The sequence below is a fragment of the Colius striatus genome, chromosome 1 (assembly GCF_028858725.1).
Source record: "Colius striatus isolate bColStr4 chromosome 1, bColStr4.1.hap1, whole genome shotgun sequence".
Lineage (NCBI taxonomy): Eukaryota > Metazoa > Chordata > Aves > Coliiformes > Coliidae > Colius > Colius striatus.
The window spans coordinates 200,194,413-200,222,145 of NC_084759.1; the positions used below are offsets into that span (position 1 = coordinate 200,194,413).

General features: G+C 43.1%; 1 protein-coding gene across 6 annotated transcripts; it reads left to right on the forward strand.

Annotated features, from left to right (window-relative positions):
* On the forward strand, positions 1–26,604 carry SEPHS1 (selenophosphate synthetase 1). 6 transcript variants are annotated; one of them, XM_061989339.1, is made up of 10 exons: positions 15–72; positions 2,754–2,841; positions 3,146–3,407; positions 6,470–6,573; positions 12,263–12,370; positions 13,217–13,371; positions 14,160–14,250; positions 18,025–18,124; positions 19,594–19,806; positions 24,515–26,604. In XM_061989339.1, exons 3-10 carry the CDS (start codon positions 3,215–3,217, stop codon positions 24,727–24,729), a joined length of 1,179 nt encoding a protein of 392 aa, XP_061845323.1. In that variant the 5' UTR covers positions 15–72; positions 2,754–2,841; positions 3,146–3,214; the 3' UTR covers positions 24,730–26,604. The 6 variants fall into 6 exon arrangements, with proteins under 6 accessions (XP_061845292.1, XP_061845323.1, XP_061845314.1 ...); XM_061989330.1 differs by lacking the exon at positions 15–72 and adding an exon at positions 631–990; XM_061989357.1 differs by lacking the exon at positions 15–72 and adding an exon at positions 631–990 and having other exon boundaries at positions 2,754–2,837.
* The last annotated feature ends 1,129 nt before the right edge of the window (positions 26,605–27,733 follow it).

A 27,733-nucleotide genomic window follows, 5' to 3' on the forward strand; every position in this document is an offset into this window, starting at 1 on the left:
CGCCCGTTGCATTGTGGGACTGGGCTGGGAGTCCCGTTCGCGGGAGGAGGAGGAGGGCGAGGAGGCGAGCCGGTAAGAGGGAGACCTGAGGAGGGAGGGAGGAAGGGGGGGGGGGTGGGGGTGCAAGGCGGGGAGATTTAAAGGGGAATTCGCCTCCGCCGTTATGCCGGGCCGGGCGCGGGGGGCGGCGCGGCGCCGTGTCGCCGGGGCGCTGGCTGCTCGCCGGGCCCCGCCGCCCTCCCTCAGCCCGGCCCCGGGGGAAGGGCGGGGGAAGTGGGGGGAGGGAGTGCGCCTCACCGCGCCTCAGCGGCCGCTTTAAAAAAAAACCCGGCGCCGGCAACGGACGGGTTAAATTTTCCGCCCGCCGACATTTTTTTTTCCCTTTTTCCCTCCTTCCCCCCCCCCGCTTTTCCCTCCCTCACGGAGCGGCGGCGGCGGCGGGGGGGGAGGGCGTGCGCGCGCCCAGCGTCTTACCGGCCGCCCCGCGCGCGCGCCCTGGGGCTTGGCAGCTCGTGCCGCCGCCGCTCGCGATCCCGTGCCCCGGCAGGAAGGGGTTAAACCCCGCCCCGGCTGACATCTTACCTGCGCGCACGTGCGCCCCGGGCCCGCGCCGCTGCCGCTCGCCCCCGAGCCCAGCCGCCCCACGCAGGCTCTGCCGCCGCCGGGGCAAGGCGAGGGGGCTGCCGCCTGCGGGGGCTGCTGCCTGCGCGGCTCCTCTGCACGCAGCGACACGGGCTGCTCTTCCTCTCCCCCACACCCCATCCGCCCTATGCCGCTATCTTCTCCTCCTCCTCTCCGACTGCACAAAGAGCAACAGCGAAGGCCCTGGTTTGCCTTTAAAGGCAACGGCTGGAAATTTAAGGTGTCCTGGAGCCATGTCTCTTTGCAGTGCTCCCCGCCACACTCCGTGGATAAATGGCTGTTGCAGCTCGTCACCTTGTAGGTCTTGGGCGGTTGGGTTGCCGTTAATTGCTCTTGGGTTTGTTTTGGGTAGGTACCTGCCTCGAGTTCTGTCTTGCTCATCCCTTCTACTCCTGTGCTCTACCTTCTCTGCTCTTTAGGGACGCAAGGGTTAAACTTTTAGATTTTAATATTTATCGTGCTGTTCTTTTAAAGTGTGGAACGAGGGTTACGAGGCGTTTACCGGGGAGGGATGCTCAACGCTCAGCTTGCATGCCTGCTTAGACAGCCAGCAGTCACAAGAAACTTGGGTCTTGCGAGGAAGGAAGGTTGCTGTCATGGCAGTCCACCAAATACATGGTTGTTTTATTCAGATCTTCATTGAAAAGTTTTTGTGTTCTTGCTCTGTGGATGTTTTCCATTAAATAAAATCTTTGTGTGCATACTTGTTTTCAAACCAGGGAATGTAATTTACTGTGTCTTTACAGTCCTTAAGGCTGTGAAAAGTTCCTGGTAGGCTGTGGCCTCTGAATCCTTTCCTCTCTAAGTAGGTAGGGGGTGCTCAGCATATTGCAATTACTCGTTAGATGAAGGAAAATATTTCCCTTGTGGGGCACGCTGCTTTTTATAATTTTCTGGAATTAATTAGAATGAAGTGTTAAAAATTAAGGCAAAAAAAAAGAAAAAAATGCCTCTCCTTGAAAAGCTTTTGTCTCCCATTTCTGTTGACAGGTTGTTTTCCAGACAGTGTCTCTTTTTAAATTGCAAGTGCTTAGTGTCTTGCATTGGAAGACAACAGCTATGAGCTGAATTCATTGCTCATCCAAGACACGTTCTTGTAACTAGAGTTTGGATTACTGCCCGAGCCTGGGCTTTGCAAGATTTGTTTTAAGAAGTGCCACGCCTCCCAGAGAAGGAGGGAAAGCACTGTAAAGGGGAGCTGGGCGCCACATCAGAAGTTCTCAGGGTGCTTAAAACTTCAGTTCCTACAAAGTACATTCAAGAAATTAGTAGACCTAAAGGTTTAGGGGAGAGGATGAAGTTGTAGATGAGTGCTGTATGGGGGACATAGTTGCACAGTCTGGAGATTTACTTCTTTCTTGCATGTAGTGCTGTCAAACTTGGGGAAAAACATCCACTCGCAGTCAAGGTTTTTGCTCTTCAGTCTAAACTCGTAGCAACTCATTGGTATCAGATTTTTGCCAGCAATTCTGCTGAACTCCCTTCTTCTTGTTAGGCCGCTTCCTTGCTTTCTAAGAAACTATCACAGACAGGTCCTTTTTAGTCATTCCTGAAAACTTCTCCAAGAAGGATGAATTACATTTTATCACAGCCGTTCCTGTTTAGAACTCAGTGTCTCACTTGGGCCTCTTATTAGTCTTGGAGTGAGCTGTATGTGAGTCAGAGTGGAAAAACGTTCTAAAATTAGATGTGCATTGTTAAGAATTTTATTAAATGAGTTGCATCAGTGTCTTTTTACATTACCATTTCAATGGGCAATTCTTTGTGTTCTCAGTATCGTTAGTTGACTAAAAAAGGGCTGGAGAAGCAAGAAACTGCTTTTGAACCTTTTTATGTCTGCAGACAGGCTAAAAGGTAAACTGGCGTGTTTATAGGTAAACCAGACTGCTTAAATACGGCCTCTTTGTTCTTCTGTTACCTGTACTAGCAGAACACCAGGATTGTGTTTTCCCCCAAGGAGAACAGGTGGATTGTGGAGTTTCAGCTTCTTACGTTAGAAGTGAAGCAGAGCCATTCTTTGAAAAGCATCTTATTTTTGAGATTAATATGTTAACGGCTGAAATTATGACTCCATGCTGCGCTGAGTACAAACAGATGTCTTCGTGTTGCAGGATCAGGGCCCAGGTTGCCTTTTGGAAATTGGCCCCAGTGCTCTGGGAACTATTATTTCTTTCATTACCCCCGTGTTAAATGAGGTTGGTAAGTGTGCTAGATTCCTTTTTTTTTTTTTTAATGGAAAACTTATGCAGCGTATCTGGAAAAGAAATTAATTCTCCGATTTGCCTGACATAGTTTTAAATGTTGGAAGCAGGAAGAGGAGTCATTTCTGTGCAGTTGGAGAGAGATGAGTTGTGTGAGACGTGTTCACCTGTCTTAACAAGCTAACAATGACACTGAGTGCTTTCTCTTTATCTCGCTTTATGTGGAAAACCTGTTATTTTGCAGTTCCTGGGGATTTCTAATGTTCTGAATTTTTATTTCATTTATGTGGTTTTTTTATTAGACTGATTGGCGGAGGAGCTGATCCCGTTGCTCTGGGGTGGGAAAGGCCAGCAGTCTGTGGGAGAGAACCATGTCTGTTCGGGAGTCATTTAACCCAGAAAGTTACGAACTGGACAAGAGCTTCCGTCTGACCCGATTCACTGAACTGAAAGGCACAGGCTGCAAAGTGCCTCAAGATGTCTTACAGAAACTGCTCGAGTCTCTACAAGAAAACCATTTTCAGGAAGATGAACAGTTCCTGGGGGCAGTTATGCCCCGGCTGGGTAAGTAGTTGCTCCTCTAGACATGTGTGGTTGTTCTGTTTGCTCTGCTTCCCAATGAAGTCATCTCGTTTACAGTTCGTTTAGTGTTTGAAAGTTGTGTGTCGTGTAATGCGTGTGCAGCATCCAGAAATCTGAAGAATGAGTCTCATGTTATCATTTGTTGGCATCTGAGATACAAGAATATTAATTTAATTATTTAACATCCTGCAGTGCACTCAACTACAAAGAAAAAATGGTCAGGAATGGCCATCATGATAGGCACATGCTTAGGTGTTAGACTCCTCCTCCCTTTCCCCAGCAGGTACTTTGCAAACTGAAGTCATATCTATTAATTTCTGGACTTTTGTATTCATATGCTGCCTTTGGGAATTTATGCAATGAATTTTATGCAGTCAGATGACATGGAGGTGAAGTTCCTCTCTCTTTCCCCTCTGCACCTGGGTCAGAGAAGGTGAGACAAGGAAAATTTTCTCCCTCCAGCTGACCAGGAGTGGATTGTTCAACAGTTGTCATTTTTCCTTTCAGTCCTTTTGTTGTTCCCCACTGTAACCTTTTTGCTCACCTGTGGTAAAGACTGGCTTTCCAAGCCCTCTGTGTTCTTGCCAGCTTCACTTTCTTTTTGATATTTACACAATGATGCAAGAAATAAGGGAAAACAACCCACACAAGCCACCTACACGAGGAACAGGGCAAACGTAGGTATTTTGATAGCAGCTACTATACCTAATATTGGTTTAGAAAATGAATGCAGATAAAGTGTTTAATGACCCTTTTAATTCTGTTTGTCTATTTACTCAGCCCTGCATTTTCAGTCTCTACTTTGCAGCACAGAATGTTTCCCTCAAGTTAAGATTATCAATATAGAATTTATTTATTCTGAAGTTATTTAATTATCAATTGAGTGTCTGATAACCTTATTTTAAATTATTTTAACGGGTTGCAGCTCACTAGTCTGGTAGAGACTGAATTCAGTGAGAGCTTAGTAAGGAGCCCATATGCTTAAACAATGGTGATCTTTGTGTGAAATATCTAAGCATCGATTATTTGTGGAGCTGGGGTGTCACTATAATTTGATATTCCCTAATGAAGGACACTTCCAGCTTCTTGTCTTCCCAAACTGCTATTTATATGAGATCTTTTTAAGTTACTCACAACAGCATTTCAATTAGGCAAATTTCTAAAATCGGTAGTAGTTTGGTTTAGATTTAATTACCTTGCTATTTTTTTTTTTTCTCAAACTTGCAGGCTGTAAACAGTAATGGAACTGCTAATAGATTTTTCTTCTCCAGATATATGAAAAGGTAAAAAAGTAGACTAATGCCATCAATATGTAGGTGTAATGTTATGTAACGAGAATTTGTTAGTAATAGAAGGTGGAGAGTTCAGGTCTCTTTTTAAAGATATGCTTTTGTGGTGAGTGCCCCAAGTAAGTCTTTGGAATCCAAAGTTTGGTGGCATTTGCCTCTGCCCTGTGCTTAAAAGGTATAGATGGGTAATCCTACAGCCTGTGTATATGCACCATGCTTTTAAGGGGAAGTCAAGAGGGAAATGGCCAACAGCAGTTTCAGCCTCTATCCTTTTTGGTTCTGCAAGTGGAGTTACCCAGAGCAGTCTTAAATATGTCTGTGAGTAAGAAACTGCACCTTTTATATTCATTCTCAGAGGTGTTATGGACCTTGACATCATTGTTTTCAGCCACCTCTCTGAATGGATTTGCTTCTTTAGGCAGGCATTTTTTTTTTTTGGAGAAACAGAAACATAGCCCCAGAAGGACCAAAGTGTCCCCTTGGCCTGCCCATCAAGCAGCTCTGTCACTGGGGTTGTGGAAAACTATACAAGTGAAGTTGGTCTTGCAGGATTATGGCACGAATAGGTGAACTGAGGGCAAAACAGCTCTTATACATGAACCACTTCTCCAGAAAAGTGCATATAGACAGTTACTGGACTTCATGCATAGTGGCTTGATAGCTCCTGTGGAGGATGAGCAACCCTAAATTACTGCTTGTGACCTTCTGGCAATATACTTTCCTCTTCCAAGGCAGGATCTGCTGACTCTGTAGGCAGGAGAGGCAAGAGAGGCAATTCTGCCTGGCAAAATTTCTGCTGTCACCATTAGGGCCATGGATGGCAGTGGCTCAATCCCTCCCTGTACAGGATACTGCCAGGTACTGGCTTGTAGCTCTTGCTAGGTGGTGTGCTTCATTCATACATGGGGAAAAGTTACCGTGTGGCACCTGCTTCCTGACAACTGGCTGTTAAGAGGCTCTTGTGCCATGAGGCATGCAGAGTTCTGAGCTATGTGCCATGGCCACAGGGCACTGGGACATCAGTGGCGAAGGTGGATTGGCTGGCGGGTTGTGATTTATCACCTGTGCTTCTGTGCGGGCTCCTGCATCGCAGCAAGTGCCCTCTGGTTTTAATAGTACTGCTTCCATTGGAACTAGCCACTGGCAGGGAAGAGGCTGTGCTTGCCCTTGTGGTTTTCTCAAAGGAGTCTAGCAGATCACCTCGTTGCCTTTCAGCCTCCCAGAAGTAAGGTGAGGTTAGCACAATTGCCAAAGCTCCAAGCGGGTGAATCATCTTTCAACAGAAGCCTAGGTTGTGTCTTACAGCATCCATTCTGTTTCTCCTGAAGTGAGGAAATGCCCTTTGTGAGAGGCTATATGCTTTTAAAACCATCACTATGTTTTTTTGTTGAGATTGGAGTGACATGAAAGCTTACCTGCGTAGGACAATTATTAATAAATGTAGTTCCTCCTAACTGTAAATGTATATACATACAAGCACAGATGTTCAGCGTAATAGCAGTGCATTAAGAGTAAAATCCATGGAACATTGTCAGTTCTTGCTTTCAGCCATTTCTGTTTCAGTCAGGAGTTTACATTCTTTGCTTGTTTTTCCTCTTCCTTGTCCTATGTCCTTTCTCTAAAGAAGGAATTTGTCATGTCTGTTTAGGCAGCATGACTTGTATTTCACAGACTTGTTGTATAAGTTCTCACGTTAACAGGTAACTAAGGGCAGAGTCAGTTACTCAGTTTGTTGGTGGATATCTGTCTTTGCAGGAATTGGGATGGACACTTGCGTTATTCCATTAAGACATGGAGGTTTGTCGTTGGTCCAGACGACAGATTATATTTATCCTATTGTGGATGATCCTTATATGATGGTAAGTTGGCTAAACTTAATTGTTAGCTGTATTGCTGATTCGTCTCGTGCTTCTCACCAATCTAATGGCAATTCTGATAGTTTCTTCTAGACGTGCAGTGCTAGTTGTTAACTGCATTTACAGATGCAGTTAATAACAGTCTTTCCTAAACACATGTGAAGAGTGAAAAGCATGATTTCATCCTGCCGTTTTTCCCATTGCAGCCAGGAATGCTGCAATGCTACTTTCTACAGATGACAGCTGGGAGAGCTGCCACCTTCAATTCAAATTTCCCTCTATCTGTTGTTTTATGGGATTTGGCTCGAACCCCCAAAAGGGGGTTAAAGAGCTGCCCGTGAAGCAGCAGACAGCAAACTCCGCTTCAGAGCAGATCCGTGTTGTACTTGACCTTTTTTGAGGTTCTGAGGTAACCAGGTAATGTGTTAGAACTGGCAGTGCCTAAATGGCAGTAGTTGGCAATAGCACCTGGCAGCTTCAGAGCACTTTGTGAACTCAGTTTTTCTGCTGTGCTGCCTCTGCTCGCAGACGGCCAGGTTGAAATGACTCCCCAGGAGTCGTTTGTGCTTTTGTGTCCCTTCTGTGTCCCTGTTTCATTTCATCCATTGCAGCAGATTCCTCTGTGATGCTGTGTGTGGGGGTGATCAGTGTTGACTTGAACAGAAAGTCATAGGGAAACAAATGAACTTGAAAAAGAGACTTAGTAAAGCTATGAAGAGTTCTACAGGAGGCATCTGTTAAATGAAAGTCTGAGGCATGCAAGAACTCATGCTTCCTGTGGTTTGAATGTAACTCCTTTGCTTTAAGGCATACTTATCCTGCTGTTTATATGGTAGCATGCTTTGCTTGCTGTTGTTGGTTGGTTTGTTGTGTGACCTGTCGGGTAGGTTTTGGATACAGTTTGAGATCTGGACCTTCTCTTTGGTGGTTTATTTTTTTAGCAGGCTTGACCAGGTGTTGCACAAGTATGTGAGCCTAGCTTCTTTGCTTTCTATTCCAGAAGTGCTCTCATTCTGCAGGCTGAGCAGCTGGGATCTCAGGCTGGCCTCTATAGAGTTGTTGAAGCACGTTTCTCAGGAGAGTTCAAGTCACTTGTTTTAATATCATGTGGGAACTCTTCAAGGACCAGAGGGGAAAATATATCTGTGTAGTTGGAGAGCTGTGTTCAAGTTCATCATCTGAGAAACTGTTTTCTCACCTTGTAACAAAAACTTACAAGGGACAGCAGTGAAGGGGGAGGGTTATTTTGTTTGGAGGAACAAAGGGATTGAGATGCTGTGGGATTGGACAGATGAGCCTGTGCTCTGATGAGGTTTAAGCCAGTGTGGTAAGAGTGGAATGTAAATTTGGCCTTAGTCCAGTTTCAGTGGTTGCATTGCAGTTACAGTCAGCACTATGATCCATGTGCACTAGCAGGTGGACCTTTGGTGTTTCCTCTTAATTCCTTCACTTTTTTCATTCCTGTCAATTCATTTTCATTTAGTGGCCTGCCACTTCCACATCTGTTTACAGACAAGTACTACTTCTTAAAAGCTAACTGAGAACAGGGGTTCTGTCACAAGGTTTCTTGCAAATACCTGCAGTGATGATCCAGCAGGGTTGGAGCTGCTGGATCTTCTACTCAGACCTCTCTCTCTCAGGGCACCTGAGGGCAATACAGATTGTCATTTTCTTGTTTGGACCAACAGCAGTTGGAGGACAGGCAAGTACAACCTGCCATGGGATTTATGGATGGATATGGAGAGCAAAGGAATTATGAGACTTGGGAATTTTGAGGTTTTGTCCAGGCTGTATAAAGGAGTGTGCTCTGGACTCTTCTGTTCAAGATAGACTGTTGCTATCCTGCTTTTCCAGCTGCTCCTTGCCCTGTTTTTAGCCTAGGTGCCCCCTGACCACACCTGTTCTTACCACTCAGTGTTCTCCTCATCTCACATGCAGTCCATGGTCTGCTTCTCCCTCTTTTGCTCTGTCTCCTTACCTAGTTGATTCTTGTCTGGTTTTGGGCAGATGTTCCCTGACTTAGTCTCTTCCTTTCTCTGTGCACAGTGCCTACCTGCAGCTCCTTATCTCTCTTCCTAAATGGGGAGGGGAAAGGAAGCAAGGAGGGAAAGCCAAGGAAGCAAATGGACTCCAAACTGGGTGCTATGACAGAAAGGATTAGAAAATGACTGAGGAAGGCAAAACTGCATGTGAACTCAGCTGAACTTCTTGCTTCAGAAAAGATCTCAGTCTCTGTCACTATCTATTTTAAAACAATGTTCTGCAGTTCTATGCAAAACCACTTTTCCTTCTTTTCCCTTTTCCCCCTTCTCTTTGGCTTTGGTCTCAGAAATGCTCAACTCATGTTGTGTGAAGTATCCCTAGAATGTACATGTGTAAAATCTGTCTCCAGAATAGGACTTTTCAGCTTAAAGGGTTTGATGATAGAAAAGTTATGAGGAATTGAAAACAGGTTTCATTAAAGTACAAGGCACTGTTAATAGGACTGATACTGGCTTCTATTATGGAGACTCCTTTTTGAGTACTGGAGCAGGAAACTGTCTAGTTTGATAGTGGACTTCTTCCCCCTCTATTGCAGATACCTTTTTGGTGCTCTTTTATGAAAAACCTTCACTCAAAACTGAGGACAGGTGTCTGACACTTTATCTTTTGCCCTTAGAAATAGTTCTTAGAATTGCACGTATATATTTGTGTTTCAGAGGGACTGAGCAAGCAGTCAGGTAACATGCAGGACCAAAACTGACCCCTGTTTGTGAATCCTGGTGTGATTATCAGTGTTTGCAAGCCATGTGTCGTTCCCTACTTGAGATTTGAACCTTCCACTCTCTGAGTTTGTTTCCAGTTAGCAAAAGTGGTGTCTGGTCTGACTACTAGAATAGACAGCTCTTGTCAGTTTGGTTTTAGAAACTCATCTCTCATTCCAAAAGAGGGCATAAAGCAACAGTTTGCTTGGTGAATACTGAAAACAGTTGATAATGGCTTGATAATCCACTTCCAGAAAAGGAAAATGGCAGGTTTTAGTGGTCTTAAACATGTAGAAACATGTAGAACATGTAGAAAGCTGAGATCCATTAAACCATGCAGTAAACAGCTCACCCTTCTCTTAATAGCTTAGGATTTAAATGATTAAAACATATTCCAGTCCAAATATAAGGGATTCCCCTGGTGCCACTGGAGGCTCTTGAATTTATGAAAAACTGGATTATATTTAGATGTGTCCTACAGGTGTTATTTTGTGTCATTAGCAAATGAGGTAACTGCCTGGAAGTACAATTATTTTGTGTCAAATAAACATGTTGTTGTTTTTATCATGGTAGTGTTGCCTCTGAACTTTATGAAAGCACAGATTTAAAATTATAAAACCAGATGTTGGTTACAGTTCAACAGTTGTAAACCTAGAAATAGGTAAATAACTAAAACATGGAATCTTTCAGAGTAACACAACAGAATTGGTCCTGTATTTTAAAGTTATCTTGCAGTCTCTTAGGGCACAGCAGAAAGTTCTGCATCTTCATCAGGAAACTTGATGTCTCATCTCTGCTGGGTCTACACCCCAACAAACCCTGACTCAGATCCATTAGTTTAGTAAAATCAGAGTAGCTAAGCTTGTGTGACACATATGATGTTCTCTATATTCTGTCAACTTAACAACTTCTTAAAGGAATCTTCAGCAGAAGACTACTTTCATCTCTTGGAGAAATTTTTGTTAGTTGAGATGCTTACAGGCAGAGAGGAACCACATGAGGTTCAACAAGGACAAGTGCAGAGTCCTGCATCTGGGAAGGAACAACCCCATGCACAAGTACAGACTGAAGATTGGCCTGCTGGAGAAGAGCTCTGCAGAGAGACCTGGGAGTCCTGGTTGATAATAAACTAAACATGAGCCAGCAACGTGCCCTCGAGGCTCTTCTGGGAATGCATCAAGAAGAGTGTGGGCAGCAGGTCGAGAGAGGTTCTACTCCCCCTCTCCTCTGCCCTGATGAGGCCTCATCTGGAGTCCTGTGTCCAGTTATGGACTCCCCAGCTCAAGAGGGTCAGGGAGCTGCTGGAGAGAGGCCAGTGCAGGGCCATCAAGATGATCAGGGGACTGGAGCATTTTCCTTACGAGGAAAGTCTGCAGGAACTGGGGAGGTTGACTAGATGATCTTTAGAGGTCCCTTCCAACCTCTACCATTCTGTGATTCTGTTAAAAGTCAATGTTAAGACATACACTGTAGTGAAGTTCAGCCTTATCTTGTCTCTACTCTGTTGCTTATTCAACCGACATCTCCCTCGCTGTACAGGTCAGAGAGGCAGCCATCTCCCTTCAGTAGCTGTGTGTGCTCTTAAATGTTGGTAACAAGGCAAACTTCTGGGAGGCCTGAGCTCCTTAATCCCAAGCCCACACTGTCTTCTGCAGACAGCTACTTATTGATGTCCTGACAGCAAAAGCAGCCCAGTGTGGCTATGTGCTAGCAACACAACTGCATCTTCCAGGAAGAAGATTCCTCTCCTAAAAGAGTGTTGACGTAGCCTCCAGAGTAGTGCAGAGGAACAAACAGCTTTCTCATCAAAATGCCCATCTCCTTCAACTTCCAAAAAACATCCATTGCTGTACCTCTTCTGCATCAGATCAGCTTCCTAGCAGTTGTGAATTACATAAAATGGTTGTCTTTGGCGTGTACATTTTTGTGGTGTAGTTGATAGGAACATATCAGTTTACTTAAACTTAGCTTGTTATCAGAGCTAGACTTTGTAGAGCTAAATTTCAAATAATTTCAGGAAGTTCTCACACTTTATTCTGCCCTGTGATGCTACACCCGGAGTCTTGTATCCAGGTTTGGGATCCCCAGCTGAAGAGAGACAGGAAACTGCTGGAGAGAGGCCAGTGCAGAGCCAGCAAGATGATCAGGGGACTGGAACTTCTTCCTTATGAGGAAAGGCTGTGGGAACTGGGGCTGCTCAGCCTGGAGAAGACAGAGAGAGCCCCTTATCAATGCTTAGAAATACCCAAAGGGCAGGTGTCAAGAGGATCACAGCATCATTTAGCTTTGAAAAGACATTTAAGGTCATAGAGTCCAATCACAAAATCATAGAATGATAAAGGTTGGAAGGGACCTCTAAAGATCATCTAATGCAAAGGATGCAGACAGTCTTTTTTCTGTAGTGTCCAGTGACAAGACAAGGGTTAGTTGGGCACAAGCTGGAACATAGGAAGTTCCACTGTTACAGGAGGAAAAATAACTTTGCTGTTGAGGTGAGGGAGCCCTGGCACATGCTGCCCAGGGAGGATGTAAAGTCTTCTTCTCTGGAGGTTTCCAAACCCACTTGGACACGTTCCTGTGTGACCTGACGGAGGGGAACCTGCTTTAGCAGGGGGTTGGACTGGATGATCTCTAGAGGGCCCTTCCGACCCCTACCCTTCTGTGATTCAGCCTCTCAAATTAGACATCCAGTCTAAACTCTGTGTGACTCCCACACACCAATGAGAGTATGTTGACCAAGGCAGCTGGGGTGATTCTCTCTGTACCTGTAAAGGGAACAGTTATCTGCACTTCTAGATGAGCACGTTGCACAAAATGGATCGTACTGTGTCTTTGTGTTTCAGCTGTCTCAGAGTGCAAACTCACGCTGGAAGTTTTGTTCATAACAGGTGTTTGTTTGAACTTTCACAAACAGTCCTGCAGGTTGTTTTTTTGTCTGTCTTTTTCAGGGACGGATAGCATGTGCCAATGTCCTAAGTGACCTTTATGCCATGGGGGTCACAGAATGCGACAACATGTTGATGCTCCTTGGAATCAGCAATAAAATGACAGATAGGGTAAGATTTTTGGTGATTTTTGCTTTTGAAGGAAGACCTAAACAGCTAAACACGCTTAGAATGTATTTACCTTTAGTGTATTTTCTCCTCGAAGTTTGAACCCTTTTAAAGAAGAGATGGTTTAATCAAATGAGTTCAGAGTCTTGCCTCAAACATTCTGAGGTCACTTGTGAAAATTTCCATTTCCTGTGGCATTGTAATCTTGTGCTGCTAATACTTCCTCTACCAAAATGGGTCCCTGTCCCCTGAATTCTATCCATTCAGGACAATATTGCTCCAAGACAGCATTTGATTACCAGCTCGTGTCAATCTGCGTAGATACTTCTTCCTGGTTTGCTTATGCCAGCTTTGTAACATCTCTCTGAAGCAGAAGAAACTGAGAGATTGTTTTTCTGGTTTTGTCTTTTTTTTTTCCTTTATGGAAGTGAGGGGCATGTTTGTTTAGCAAAAAATGGATGTTTCTTCTTAGAAGGAAATAAGTCAAAACTTCACAGACTAGTAAAGGCCAAATGCAGCTGAGTTTAACTTTGCCTTATTTGCCCTGCTCTGGCCGTACCTGATACAACCTGAGTTTCCAGATTTCTGATTTCTTTACTTTTCTAGGACCTTTTGGAGAATGTTCTTTGGGCATGAGAGTGTCTCTTACCCTCTCTTACAAAGAGTATAAAACTAGCTCTATGGGATAACATGCAATTTTCAGGAGGTTGCCCCTTCCTAAGGTTGGCTTTTCTGTCATGAGCTATTTGCCATGAGGGCATTTGGCTTGAGTGATTAAAAACCCTGGACCAGTCTTGAAATGACTAGTACTGCTGTGTATGGAACTCTGACTTCTGTTTTGATCTCTAGGAAAGAGACAAAGTGATGCCTCTAATTATCCAGGGTTTCAAAGATGCAGCAGAAGAGGCAGGAACATCTGTTACTGGTGGCCAAACAGTGTTAAATCCCTGGATTGTTTTAGGAGGAGTGGCCACGACAGTCTGTCAGCCTAATGAATTTATAATGTAAGTTAAATTACTAAACGATCAAAGGCACTGGTCTGAAGGGATACAGCAACAAATCTTTTAAATACTGTGTTGTGATCTTGTGATCTGTCTGCTGATGAGTAAGGCAGTACCTTCTCCTGCTTGCATTTGTCCTTAGCACTCTACAGATGCCACATCTCTTTGGCACATCTAATTTTAAACAGGATGTCCTTTTACTTCTCCCCACCTCACGCTATATTTTAATCCTATTCTCCTTTTGGCAGGAAAGTTAAGATTCTAACCTTTAAAGTTATTGAAGACTATTTTGGGACATAAATTTCTATCATATTTATACATTGTAAGCCATCTCCCAATTATCTTCTTAATGGCCGTAGAGAATTACAACATTGCTGTGTTTACAGCATTCTGTCCATTTGACAGTAGCTGATTTTTAATGTCCTACAGTGGCATGTTAAACTGTGCAAATGATTTTGTGCTCCTAGTGATGGTTATCTTATGCCCTAAAGTAACAAAGGGCAATCTTTTTCCCTGTCCTGTCTTACATCTCCAGTAAATTTAAAGAAAAGATGTAATTTTGTGTGTGTCTGACTGCAGGCATTGTTATATTCCAAGAAGGAAGGATTAGTACTTTTACAGCTTTTTGCTCAATAATATCCCATGGCAGTGCATCTCAAAGGGTAGTGTTGCAATTAGTCAGTTTTTTAACTGTGCAACCAAATATGTGGGTCTGTGAAAATGTAATTGTCAGCACTGATAATGTGTGTGAATCTCACCATGTAATTAATCTATGAATTCTTTGTTTGCAGGCCAGACAATGCAGTGCCAGGAGATGTGCTTGTATTAACTAAACCCTTGGGAACACAAGTGGCTGTAGCTGTTCACCAGTGGCTAGATATTGTAAGTACACTGCAAAAACTAGAAATAATGAAAAGAGCTGTCCTCATTCCCTCAAAATGGCACCATTTAGCAGTGTATTAAGTGCCCTGAGGGCTCAATTGATCTACCACCTCTCTCTGCTTCTTCCTCCTTGGTGTGTCAGCCTTACCTGCTTATGTGCAAAACTCTTGGAATAGAGACAGTTTACTGTCTTGTGCTTAGTTGAGCTCATCTTAATTGCATCTAATTCTTAGTTAGTTCTCAGGCATTGCTGTAATGAACAAAGTTGTTTACTAACAGAGGAACAGACTAGCACCCTGGGTAAAATTATGCCCTACTCCACCTGCCAAAGTAATTGGCAAAAGCTTATTGATGGCAATTAGGCCAAGATTGCTGTCTGTTCATGGGCTTTCTGCTTCTGTACATGGATCTCTATCTACGTTTCACATGTATACCCTGTGCATTCAATAAGAATATTTCTAGCAGCATTATGTATGTAGACATACTTCCATCTGTTACTTCAGGCAAAAATGTAACTACTCAACTGAGAAGTGACTGCAAAATTGGCATCTGCTTGTGCTGTCTGGCTCCCAGTACATGTCTTTAGAATTATAACTGCTTGGTTTACACTTGAAAAAGATGCATCATTTCTACTTTTGATCCAATAGACTGGCAGAGGAGTGAGCTGGAATCTACTTTGTCTTGGCTCTTGGCCACTACATTGACAGATGAATTCTAATTACAAAAGCTTATCTTAGCAAAAGTGTAAGGGAGTCAGCTTAAACTTTCATTGGAGTCTGAAGTGTGAGCAACAGAGAAAAAAATATTTTTATCCTTTATCTTAGGGTCTGCCTTAACAATTTTGACCTCTGCAGAATCCTGTGTTTTCCAATCAGACAGAAAGATCAGAGCCTCAGATAATCTTGATACAAAAATGAAGTGAAACAGCAAGACAGCAATGGTGTGTTTTCTGGTCACAATCTTCCTTCTTAACGTATCCATTATTTTACTGACAAACAGACTTGCAAATTAAAGATATTCTGAATTTCCACATATTTCAGGTTCTTCTAATTTCTTTGGCTGTCAGCCAAGAAACACTTTCTGGTCTGAAAAATGAGGACAGCAAGGAAATCAATCTTCCTATTGGGTGTAAACAGAATCTTATCTTTGTGGTAGGAAAATTTCTGAGTAGCTCTGCTGCCCTTTTTTTTAGCTTTGTATTGTGAAAGAGCAGGGAAATTGAAACTAGAATTACCCATCACAAATCCACCTGTAAATCAAATTTGATTAGGGACTTTGACTTTGTATGTGAGAGAAGGGTGAATAGTACAGCAAGTTTATGCATCAGCAAGAAGGGAAAACTGGAATGTGGAGAGAGATGGCTGCAACATAGGGTGAGTTTGGTTTTTTTAAAAGCTGAAGTATTTAAACAGAACATTAGCAAATGAGTTCCTGGTGACAAGTGAAAGAAAATCCAAATGGAGGCAAAATTTTTCCTCCTTGCTTGGTTGCTGCCAGCGTTGTTGCAGCCAAGCCCCAGCTGTGTTGCTGGCAGCAGCTGCCAGAGGGTGCAAAGGAAGGGACTGCAATCCCTTTTCCTCTTGCAGCTGAAAGGTGTGAAAATGGGTTGCTGTGGTGTGCCCCTTCAGAAGTGGTTTTCTAGCACCTTACTGTTGTCCCCAGACCCTTTCCACTGGGATATGTACATTTGATTTTAGAAGTTGTTTGGGGATTTGTGTGAAGTTTTCTGCCTTTATTTCCTGCTTGCTGACTCTAGTATTTTAATTACTAGAGTGGAGAGGAATTTGCACCTAATTCCTATCTTACCTATGTGTGTGGCTCTTCCAGCCTCAGCTTTGAGTTCTGCTTCTACCTCACTTGTGATTTCCATTCCTGTACCTGCCCAGTTTTCAGCACATGTCAGCCTCAGAACCCTGATTTTGAACACTAGGGCAGAATTGACTGCTCAGGTTTTTCATTCCTGCCCGCAGTAACAATAGTCACTATTCTATCTCCTCCCTAATAGCCTCTTTTTTTTTTTTCTTTATTACTTGCTCACTCACTTGAATGGTCAGACCAGGAAGTTCTGATCTCACTGCTCTGCTTCCATGCTCTTTCACAAATTATTTGGTTTTGCTCACCAGTCTTTCCCCCTCTTGCCATTTCTGGGTTCTCTTACAGCCCTTGAAGTCAGCGCTCATTTGTTAAGAGCCTCTTGGACAAGATCCTTCCCCAGTGCAACATCATCTTACCAGTTCTTTGTAGTTTTTTCACCATTGGTTTAGTAAGAAGTTTATTCTATGTATTTATTGTATCGAATGGCAATGTAGGCATTGTGGCTTCAAAAATCCTGGTCTTGTTTACTCACAGTTCTCTGTAATTTTAGTTCCCTTACCATAGAAGAAAAAGATTAAACCATTTTATAGTCTTGCTCTTAACAGCTACATGATCACTTTGTTTCATTCTGGATCTGGAGTTACTTCAGCTTCAAATGAAACAGTTGTCTTTTCTGAAGGTATTCTTTCTTGAATTGTTCTGAGGCCTTTTGGGGATGAAAAGTATTGCTTAGGATGTGATGGAGGGGTCAGTCCATACAAGACACTGGAGAAGAGGTGGTTAAACTGTGAAGGAAGCTTATGAAACTGCTTTACTCCTACCTCACCTGAGTGATTGTATCCTGCCTTAGCATATGTTTCTCAGACTTGGATTTGTAGATTTCAGTGGCCTTTCTTAATCAAAGTGTCCAGATGTGAAATCAAGATGGGTTTTTTTCACTCAAACGAAAAGCCAGAGATTACAAATCTTAACATCCAGCACTTCTTTTCATTTGACTGTAGAGTTCTAGACAGAGTGTTGCTTTGAAAGGAGTTGTTTGCCCTAGGGTAGATTATTGCACTCCACTCTACCGCTGAAAGCAAGATTGGAGGTTCTTAGTGCCTAATAGGTCTTTAACTGAACTTCCCTTAGGTACAGCAGAGGCACATACATAGAATGGTAGGGGTTGGAAGGGACCTTTAGAGATCATCTAGTCCAACCCCCTGCAGAAGCAGGTTCACCTAGATCAGGTCACATAGGAACATGTCCAGGCGGGTCTTGAAGACCTCCAAGGAAGGAGACTCCACAACCCCTCTGGACAGCCTGTGCCAGGGCTCCCTCACTGTCACGGTGAAAGAGTTTTTTCTTATGTTTAAGTGGAACTTTTTGTGTTCCAGCTTCATCCCATCACCCCTTCTCCTGTTACGATCTACTATAGAAAAGAGGGATATCCCAACCTCCTGACACCCACCCTTTAGATATTTATAACTGTTAATAAGATCTCCCCTCAGTCTCCTCTTCTCCAGACTAAACAGCCCCAGTTCCTGCAGCCTTTCCTCGTATGAAAGATGTTCTATATCCTTGATCATCTTGGTGGTCCTGCGCTGGACTCACTCCAGCATTTCCCTGTCCCTCTTGAGCTGAGGAGCCCGGAACTGGACACAGGACTCCAGATGAGGCCTCACCAGGGCAGAGTAGAGGGGGAGAAGAACCTCCCTTGACCTGCTGGCCACACTCTTCTTGATGCATCCCAGGATGCCATTGGCCTTCTTGGCCACGAGGGCACATTGCTGGCTTGTATTTAGTTTATTATCACATCTCTCACTGTTGACTTTTTTCCCCCCTCTTTAACTAAGTTTTAAAAAAACCCAACAATTAAAAGTTCCATTTTTGATTAAAGACTTTTTTTTAAAGTGGTAAGGATGTTCTTTAAAATATATTGCTGAAAATCTAAAAGAAAACCTTTATTTCATCCATTAGCCAGAAAAGTGGAACAAAATCAAACTAGTGGTAACACAGGAAGATGTAGAACTAGCATACCAGGAAGCAATGATGAATATGGCACGACTGAACAGAACAGGTAAGAAGAGGGGTGTGTGTTGGGGAGGCTGTGGGGGTTTTCCAGTTTCATTTTTAATTTCATTCTCTGCTTTGGGGAAATGTGACACAGCTGCTTTATTCCTTCCCTCTTCCCCATCTTTCTGCTGTTCAGTGTTTGCGAAACAAGCAAATGAAAATCAAACGCCCTCTTTTAATTATACAGCAAAAACACAAATGCTGCTGGGGATGATTATGACTCATGTGAGTGTTGCGAGTAACATCTGAGTGAGTTTAGAGGGTGGTTTAAAGGGAAATGTATTGGATTTGTTCCTTCTTCTGTGTCTAGAGAATTCATGAGGGCTTGACTGTAATAAATGAAGTAGAATAAAAAAGGAGAAGCTTTTAATTTTTGTACACTTGTGCTTCCCAAAGTGTGGAATGTGCAGCATACGTTTTCTTTGGTGGGGTGTTTTGTAGGGGGTTTTGTGGGGTTCTTTCCTGGTTTTTCTGGGTTTGGGTTGGGGTTTTTTCTTTTAATTTTGGTAGAGAGAAGGTTCTGGTTTTTACCTTAGAAATTTTAATTATTTGCTTTCTTTGTTCATAGTGTCTTTGGGAGGAGCTGAGCAACTTCTCAGTTGAAGGAAAAGGGACAGTTAAATTATCTCTTCTCCCATTTATTCAGTTTTTATTTGATCCCACTTTTTTTTTTTTTACATTCTTTCACAAAGTCTTTCAGGAAAAATAAATGACCAGGATTGTCCTTTTCCATAAGAACTGTGGGTCCTGCTCATGTATTGAGAAGCACCAAAGAAAGGCAAAGCATTCTTGCTTTTTGTTTTTCTCCATTCAGTCTTGTCAGACACCTTAACAACACTTAAACATTCCTAACTAGAGCTATTATCCTGCCTGCAGAGGTGCCTTTCTCTCAACCCAGGACCCTGTAGTTGCAAACTATTAATGTCATGAATGCCTAGGTGAGGAGTCTGAGCCCCTTCCCCCACAACCTGCAGGCTTTGTTCTCAAGCTCTAGGTTTCCAGAACTTAAGTTCTGATGTGATCCTTTTGAAGACTGGGAAAACTGACTGAGGATGAGTCTGGTCCTTGCCCATAATGAAACAAACCTTAGTTAGAACCTCTCTGGCCCTCAACTTTGGGACGTTTGAATCTGGAGCAAACCTCTCTTTCTTAGATTGCTAATATAAATTAGTAGCACAGGTCTAATAAAACATGCTCATAAATAAAACTTTGGTGCTGGATTTGCACTGGGATTTAATACCTTTAATGCAAGTTGAATTTTCTAAGGGTTACAGGCAATGTTGGTGAATTCCAGTGCCCTTCAAGCATGATATTTTTAGTTTTGAGTTTCAACAGTAGCCCAACCTGATTTGAATTAAAGGTATGCAGCTTCATTCCAACTGCACAATATTGTCGAAGCATTACTTTTCCTGATAATTTTATTTTCCTGATTTGTGTGCTTGAGTCTTTTTTTTCCCTCTCCCTCTCTTGTAGCTGCTGGACTCATGCACACTTTCAATGCACATGCAGCTACAGACATCACAGGATTTGGAATCCTGGGCCATGCACAAAACCTTGCCAAGCAGCAGCGAAATGAGGTGTCCTTTGTTATTCACAACCTTCCTGTCCTTGCTAAGATGGCTGCTGTCAGTAAGGCTTGTGGCAATATGTTTGGCCTCATGCACGGGACTTGTCCGGAGACTTCAGGTAGGTGACGGTTGTACCTCCCTCTTCCTTCCCTCTACCTCCATGTTAGAATTTAACAACATCTCAAACATACAAATCATGTGCTTTGCATTCAAAATCCCACTGGGTTTGGCATGTAGCCAACCTAGTGAGCATTAGGCACACAGCTGTTCACAATTGACTTCTTCATCCCAACTTCCAAACCACCATCCTACTCTGAATGCCTTCAGCTTCCTTATTATAGAAACCTTTGCTCTATCTAGAACGTTTTGCAGTTAGAGGTTAGTGGTAATTCTGATTTCTTTTGAAACCTATTTTTCTCTTAGCTGTTAACTCCAGAACAGTGAATACCTGAAAATCCCAGCACAGCTGACAGTTTTCCCAAAGGTAAAGCCACCTGCAGTAGGTTTGCCAGTCAAATGAGTGGTGTTTTGTTTCTCATTATGAATATGTGTGGAGTTTAGTGCTGTTGAGTGAAGTTTAGGCCAGTTGTGGTGACTGAAGCCTTCTCTGCCCACGGCATACAGACATCAAAGAATATAGATTTTCTTCCTGACCCTTATGCAATCTGACTTGAAGGGGCAGTGACTAGCAGTAGGAAAAAAACCATCCAAAGCCCCCCAAAACCCAGGGTTTGGTCTGTGACTCGTTCATTACTTGAGTGCTGTATTTGATAAAGCTACTGTGTGTAGTGGTAATGAATGTGACAGACATGTACTAAGAATCTGTGGATGGACGTTTAGAGTCATCAGGTGATAAGAAATTCTGATGCTTTGAAAGTTGCCTTGTTATTACCTGCAGGCCACTTAACTGACTGCTGTCAGCACTGTCTTCTGCTGGAAGTATCTGTTCTTCATTTTCCCCATGACTCTTCTATCCTGTTGATTTTCTTCTTTAGTCTGACTTTTCTTTCTCTTTGTGAAATGGAGAAGATGTAGCAACAAATCTGTCTTTTTCTCTTATCTCATTTCCCCACCCTCTTCCTGCTCTCCAAAAGTATTATCCAAGTTCTCTGCAGTTCAGAGGGGGCCCCTTGAAGCAAAACAGTCCAAAGATCTGGAAAGAAGCATCACAGTGAGAGCCATAAACTTTTTCCCTAGTGAATACACAACTTACCATGATCTGCTGAATTGTTCCTTCAGCCATCTGTGTTTAAACAGACACTCCGTCCTACAGAGACCGTGTGGCTCAGATGATGTGTAATAGGATATGGGACGTGAACCCTTCCAAGAGTTCAAATCCAGCCTCAGTCAGCAGAGACCAGAAATATCTGGTGGCAGTTTGGCAAGCTGTGTCAATAAGGTTGGTAGCACCAGACAGATTCTTACTTCCCAGGAGTCCCCATAACCAGAGTTGCTAAGGAGCATTTGTTAGCAGTTGCAGAGTCCAAAAAAGTAGCATGGGCACAGACCTGAAGCTGCAAGATGCTCTTTCAGGTTAGTGGCTGTGGCAGAGGTTTGTGTAGCAGTTGGAGGGGAAGTGGTTTAGCTGCAGAGTACTAGAGTCTTCAGAGCAGCCCATCCTGCACCCTGGGGGTATCCAGTTCTGTCTTTCACTCCAGGAGTGTGGAACGGTGCAGATGTACACGCTGCTGTGAGAGCTCTTGGAAGCAGAAAACAGCTTCAGAACCTCTTTTTGGCACAGAGAGCAAGAGATGCCTTTGAAACACTGATGGCATATGTTTCAGCATAGATAGATGGATAATGTTAAAACCAGCAAGACTTAGCTGGTTATTTGTGAGCTTTGGGTGCCTCAAAACATGTACATTTGACTTCATGGCAGCGTGCGTCGCCTGCATTAGAGGTGGCTGCAGGGATTTGTTCCAGGGCAGTGTCTGCCAAATATTAGAACGATCCACAGCCACGTGGACACAGTATCTGTGATCTGAAAGCTAAGTGCAGTCCCATAGGCTTTTCAGGCTTACACTGGACAGCCTGACACATTTATTAGCTTGGGCATGGTGTGCTGGGATGGCTTTTGCACACTTCATGTCCTAGAGCTGATTTATATGAAAGCAAGTGTCTGCCTTGTGCCTGTGAATCCAGTTGTGAGGACGCCTTTTGGAGGCATCCTCACAACTTTTTCCTTTGTCTTAAACTTCCAGAAATGCTCTTGTCTGTAGCTTCTTCGTGTGTGAACAGATGTTTTTCAGCAGAATGGGCAGACAACGAGAAACTCACTGGAAAATTATTTGAATGGATTTTAAGACTTTTTTTTTTTTCCAGTGCACATTTGCTGGGCACCTGTTGACAAAAGTCAGTGTTGGAAAAAATCTATTATGTCATCTGTTCCATCCTGTAGGCACTCTTGCTTATGGTGTATTTTCTTCAAATTGCAGTTTTACATGATCTTGTGCTCTCTTTTAGGTAACTCGTTGGTAATGGTTAAAGCTGCAGTTAGTTTCAAAAGAATTAATTGTCTGTCAGACAATGCCAGAGTGACCACTTGCAGAAATAGTTTACCAGGTCACTGTGTGTGGGATATTCCAGCATGTGTGTATTTTTGCCACTCCTCTTCTAATATCTTTGGAAACTGGTAGCAGAGAACTTTTTTTAATGCAGTAGAGGTATCTCAACCACTCAATGTTGGTGCAGGTTTTGTGGAAACAGGCAGGTGGGTAGAAAAGAAGGGCTGTGTTAGTGCCCAAGAAGAGGCAGGGCTGAGGATCTCATGCTTTTGTTGGTCTTTGTGGAAGAAAGCCATAGGCAGGAGCAAGGACACTTGATTCTGATTCATGAACTGCTGTATCTCTGCTCTTAGTTTCAAGGCTTTGTCCAGCCTGCTTTTGAAGTTTCTGTGTCTGCTTCCCTGCTTGCAGTACAACTGCTAAATCCAGCAATCTTCAAAACCTCTTACTAAAAAAACCCCAACCTTTCTTTTTTAGAAAGGTAAACTAGGACAGACTCCAGGTATCTGCATCCTTTGAAACCACACAAGAAGCATGCAGAAAACTCTCAAACTACCATGGTCACACAGATGTGGGGAAAAGATAGAGGGAAAGTTATTATTGTGCTCCTTATTTCTTTTTTCACCATACTTCTCCCTTCTGACTAGGTAGCATGTACTTTGCACTACCACTTTTAATCCTCTTCCCACACTTGCTTGCACCATGACGTAAGTTTCTCTGCAATTTGATTTAGAGGCTTCCATGGGAATGGCACAGAATTCCTTTGCAATTAATATGGTTGTTACATCTGGAGTAGTTTTATCACTGTCTTTCCAGATTCTGGGGTTTTGGGTTGTTTTTGATGGAAGTACCTGGATGTTCTGTTCCAAAATGTCAGAGAGGCATTTTTTTCTGGATGGCACACTCATTTGCTTCGTATAGAACTTATTTTTTAAGTCACACTTCCACGTGGCCTCCTGAATGATTCCTCACGTTCAGTAGCTGCTTCTTCCTCACAGCCTTAGGTTAAAAATGTCTTAGTCACCACCAAGAGGACTGTTTGGAAAAGCAAACATCAAGGTGCTCAAAGTGCTAAGAAGCTGTCCAAGGGCTGTGGAGGAAGAGATGGCACTGAGCCTGGAGTGGCCAGCTCAGCAGGTGGCCCTTTGCCCCGCTGGGTTGGCTCAGAGCTGATAACACAACTTGTGCTGCTGGCTGATGATGCCCTTCACCCAGCCAGGAAGGCTTTGGGTCAAATAACTCTTTAAGATTAAAAAAAAGCCTCAGCATGTGCTCAAATTCCTGTTTGCCTGTGTTCTCCTCCAAACATTTTTCAATGCTATTTTAACATCCCTTAGAAGAGGAGTTCTGTGGTGTGGCAGAATACAGCGCAACATACAGACAGACACGAGCTGCACAAACTGCACAGAGCTTAAGTGCTTTGAGGTTTAACAAGGCATCTGCAGATGAGTTTGCTGCTCTCTGTTGCAGTGCTTCACAGTTCTGCAGGATAGCACAAATGTGAAAAAGGGAAAGGATACAGGGAAGCTAAATACTCTAGAAATAAAGGGTAGCACATTTAATGATTTGGGTGGAACCTCCTGGAAACTTGTGCCAGAGCTGATGATGAAACTCATTCTAGTAAATTCACTGGCCAAGGTACCTTTCTCAGTGCTTTGGGATTCTTAGAATGAAAGTCTTGGGTTTAATAACCAAATGGCAAGCTTGGAGAGCAGTCATTAGCAATTAGAATACTATTCAGTTGTCTCTGAGAGAAAAAATCTTATGGGAAAGGCTGAAAAAGGTTAGAAAGGTCTCAGACAAAGGGGTCAGAAGGACCGTCACAGGGAGCACTGCATCAAGCTGATGTTTAATCTTCTGCCACTTGCATTCCCTGGTACCAGTCCCTAACTTTGATGACCGATTTGATTGCAGGCAGTGGGATTACTTGCACAATCAGCTGCTACTCATATGGGCTTATAGGTATCCAAATATGACCTTTATCCAAAGCAGCTCCGTGTAGGGGCCCTCTGCAGTCCCCCGCTGGAGGTTTACAATGCTGGTGTTGTTTCAGCGTGCCATCTGTTGGCATCAGCGTGATGTCCTTCTGCCAAGATCTTTTGTGTGTGTTTGGCTTCATTTACATACCCACTAAAGAGTGGATTTGGGCCCAAACCTCTTTCCCTAAAGCCAAGAGCTCAGACTTATACTGTGTCTTCTCTTGGGAGTACGACAGAATCTACTGAAGCTACCGAGCGCTTGTGTAAAGAGGGACTGGGCAGCTCAAGGTTTGAAACGCTTTGCAATCAGAACTTTTAACGCTCTGCTTTTCTTTCCTTGCAGGAGGCCTCCTCATCTGTTTACCACGAGAACAGGCAGCACGTTTCTGTGCCGAGATCAAGTCTCCAAAATACGGCGAGGGCCACCAAGCGTGGATTATCGGCATCGTGGAGAAGGGCAACCGCACGGCCAGGATCATCGACAAGCCCCGGATCATTGAAGTCGCGCCACAAGTGGCCACTCAGAACGTGAACCCGACGCCTGGTGCCACCTCTTAATAGAGATGAAATAGCTGCTTGTTTTTAAATAGATCTATTCCTTTATCATCCTACAACTTAAAGAACTGTAAAAAAAAGAAAACTTGTGTCTGCACATCTGGTGGCCTTAGGTCAGTTTATGAGTGGATACAATTAATAAAATAAAATCCATTGCCTTTTTTTCCTGTTACATTAACTGAAGATGCACCTAATCTTGAGGCAGCTTCTGAGTTGAGAATTATATTGTTATCCAATACTGTTGATTCATTTTGAATCTTTAGACACTTATCTCTTGCCGCATAGGCTCTTTTTAAAGGTGCTTTCACGTAGCACAGACATTACCAGTAGTAGTGTCGAATAGCAGTTTGTGTCCTTTCATTATATGTATATTTATCATAAGTCTCATTTCGATGCCTTGAGTGATATTCCGGGAAGGCAATAAATCGGTAAGCGACACAGTGGCTATACCCAGTAGTAAGAGGGTTGCATGATTACATTCAATCTTTTGGTTTTATTTTTGGGGTTTTTTTTTTGTGTTTTATTTTGTTTTCAAGGTTTAGTCTTACCAAGAGCATCTCCGACCCTGGCCATTGCTTGGTAGAGCACTCTGTTTAAACAAGCGAGCGCTGACTCTGCATGGAAAGCGCTTTGGAGTCCAAGGAGTCGGATTTGATTTCATTCTTTGTAGACCTGATGAATATTTACTGTATTATCAATGATCATTTTCTTTATTGATAGGAAAGGAAAAAGAATCCTTCTCTTTGTTTTTTTTCCTCTTGCAATGTGATTGGATGTGCTATAGTGCAACAAAGGTTTCGCAGACCAAAAGGAGGTTCCTGTATAATAGTCATTTACGAGTCACTATATAAATAACTACACAGATAATTTTTAAATATAATCAAACTAAAATAAACCTCTGTTCTGTGGATGGTAGTGTTTAATACATTTTCTATTTTGTATAGTGATTACAAGCCTTTTTGTTTTGTTTCTTTAAAATCAGCAGCTGTTTAGTCTAATTCTTAGTATTATTTTGTTCTTTGCTCCCATACCTTTTTCTGCACGCTTTTGTGATCTGTGTTTAAAAATCTACATTGCCAACATTGCAGCTTGAACTTAAGCTTGTTATTCAAAATAAATATTTAATTTTTTTTATTGCTCTTGTATAAGTGCATGAACTTTGTTGATTCCAAGCTGAATTGCACACTGGAAAGAGGAGAAATCCTCCGTTATTTTTTTCCCTTTTGTTTTGATGGTAGTTATTACTCTTTTGCTTGGTTCTGCAAGCTGTGATGTCCAGTGGTAATCTAGAGTATCTCCTCCTGCGTGCCAAAGTTTGGGGCAAGAAGGTTATCTCCAAGTGTATTATCCACTTTATTTTGTTTATTTTACTTATCAGCACAAAGTATGCTATGGCTTGGGATTGTTTCCTCTGGGAGCCGTGCCGGTGCTGGCACAAGGGATGCTGCACCCTGACTGCCATCTCCGCTCTGCCCAGACACACCACGAGCTCCTGGTGCTGCTCAGGACTGAGTGTGCTTCGCTGGAACAACTCTCCTTAGGCTTTTCTCAGATTGTGAATTCACTCCTTGACGTTCAGACCAGGAAGAAGAAAACCTTGGATAATCATTACAGCTGCCAGCACAAATCACAAGGGCTTCTACGAGAGAGGAACCCGTCTTGTGCATCAGACAAGGTTGAAGTTTCCAGTCTTGCTCCTAGTGACAACGGACAACGCTTGGCTCTTTTTTTTTGCCACTCGAAAGTGTTCTCAACAGCCACCGTTTGCAAAGCTAGGGATTTTTCTTTTCCTCCCTTGTAGCTTAAACTGCGCCGAACCTCACGCTGCTTTTCCTGGAGAAGTCTGCAAGGTGCATGTTCTCCATGCAACCTCAAAGCACTAACTGAGTTTTTGACTTTGCTTTGGAAAGAAAAGAATTGTTAGGTTTTTCACAGCAGTTCTGATAATAAAGCATCAAAAACCAGTTGTCTGTGCAAAAAAATACTGCTTTTTATTTTTGGGGTTCTTTCTTTTTCTCCTGCAGTTTGGTGAAGTTTGTTGTGTATCTTTGTACAAAGCCCTGGAACTGGCTTCTCTTCGTTTTTAGGGCCATGGGCAAGATGATCTTGAAGGTCTCTTCCAGCTGAAATGATTCTATGACACAGGTTATTTTATTAGATTAAAAAAAATAGATCAAAGGCATGCAGAGCAGTTGAGTTTTTCTGTGTACAAGTACATGCAATGGTAATCTCTTGTCACAGAATCATTTCATAGCATCATCGTGGTTGGAAGGCACCTTAAAACAGAGTGGTCAGACTTGATGGTCTTAAAGATGGGGCTAGATCTAAGAAGCTCATTCTGAGCAGGAAAACTGGTTGGTAAGATAATTGGGACTGAGGGGCTTTTTGCCTGTTAGGTTGATTAGCTTACCAGCCCAGTGTGAAACCAACAGGTCTCTTTCCCTAGATGTGCCTTGAAGGGTGGAAGGTTGAACAGACTTTGAAGGATGAACAGACTTCAGTTAAAGCCTCTTATTCCCCCCCCCCGCCCTCACATGGCTGGAACTTACTTCCCAAAGTGCTTCCTGTCTTGGCTAACTGTGGTGTGCCACTGATTGGGAGGTTATTGAGTTGAGAAGTGCTCTGTTAGTATCACCTAATCAATCAGGGATTTGTTTAAGTAAAGTTTTAGGATCTGTTTTGCTAAACAAGGGATGGTAGATAAATGTAAGCTGTGGGAGGACATATTGTAGTCTTAAGTCTTGCACCTTTAAGCAAGACACTTAAATATCTCCTTTTAAATAATGCTATGAGAAGGCAATAGCAAATGGTTGATTTTCTTAGCTGTGTCGAAGCATTTATACAAATGTAATGTTCTTTTCATTTGCATACCCAGGTACCTCTGCATGCACCAGCTCCCATCCCTCAGTCTCCAAGAAGGTGCTTGTAAAACTCCATCAAAGTTGTGGGAAGAGTGGAGATTGAGAAGCAAGAATTGAATCATTGGAATGTTCCCTAGCCTGAGCAA

Excerpts from the sequence above, each read along its gene's own strand:
- SEPHS1 (XM_061989308.1), top strand. The coding sequence starts at position 3,215 with ATGTCTGTTCGGGAGTCATTTAACCCAGAAAGTTACGAACTGGACAAG. Across the intron at positions 6,574-12,262 it reads TGGATGATCCTTATATGATG|GGACGGATAGCATGTGCCAA; the intron begins GTAAGTTGGCTA and ends TGTCTTTTTCAG. Across the intron at positions 14,251-18,024 it reads TTCACCAGTGGCTAGATATT|CCAGAAAAGTGGAACAAAAT; the intron begins GTAAGTACACTG and ends TTCATCCATTAG.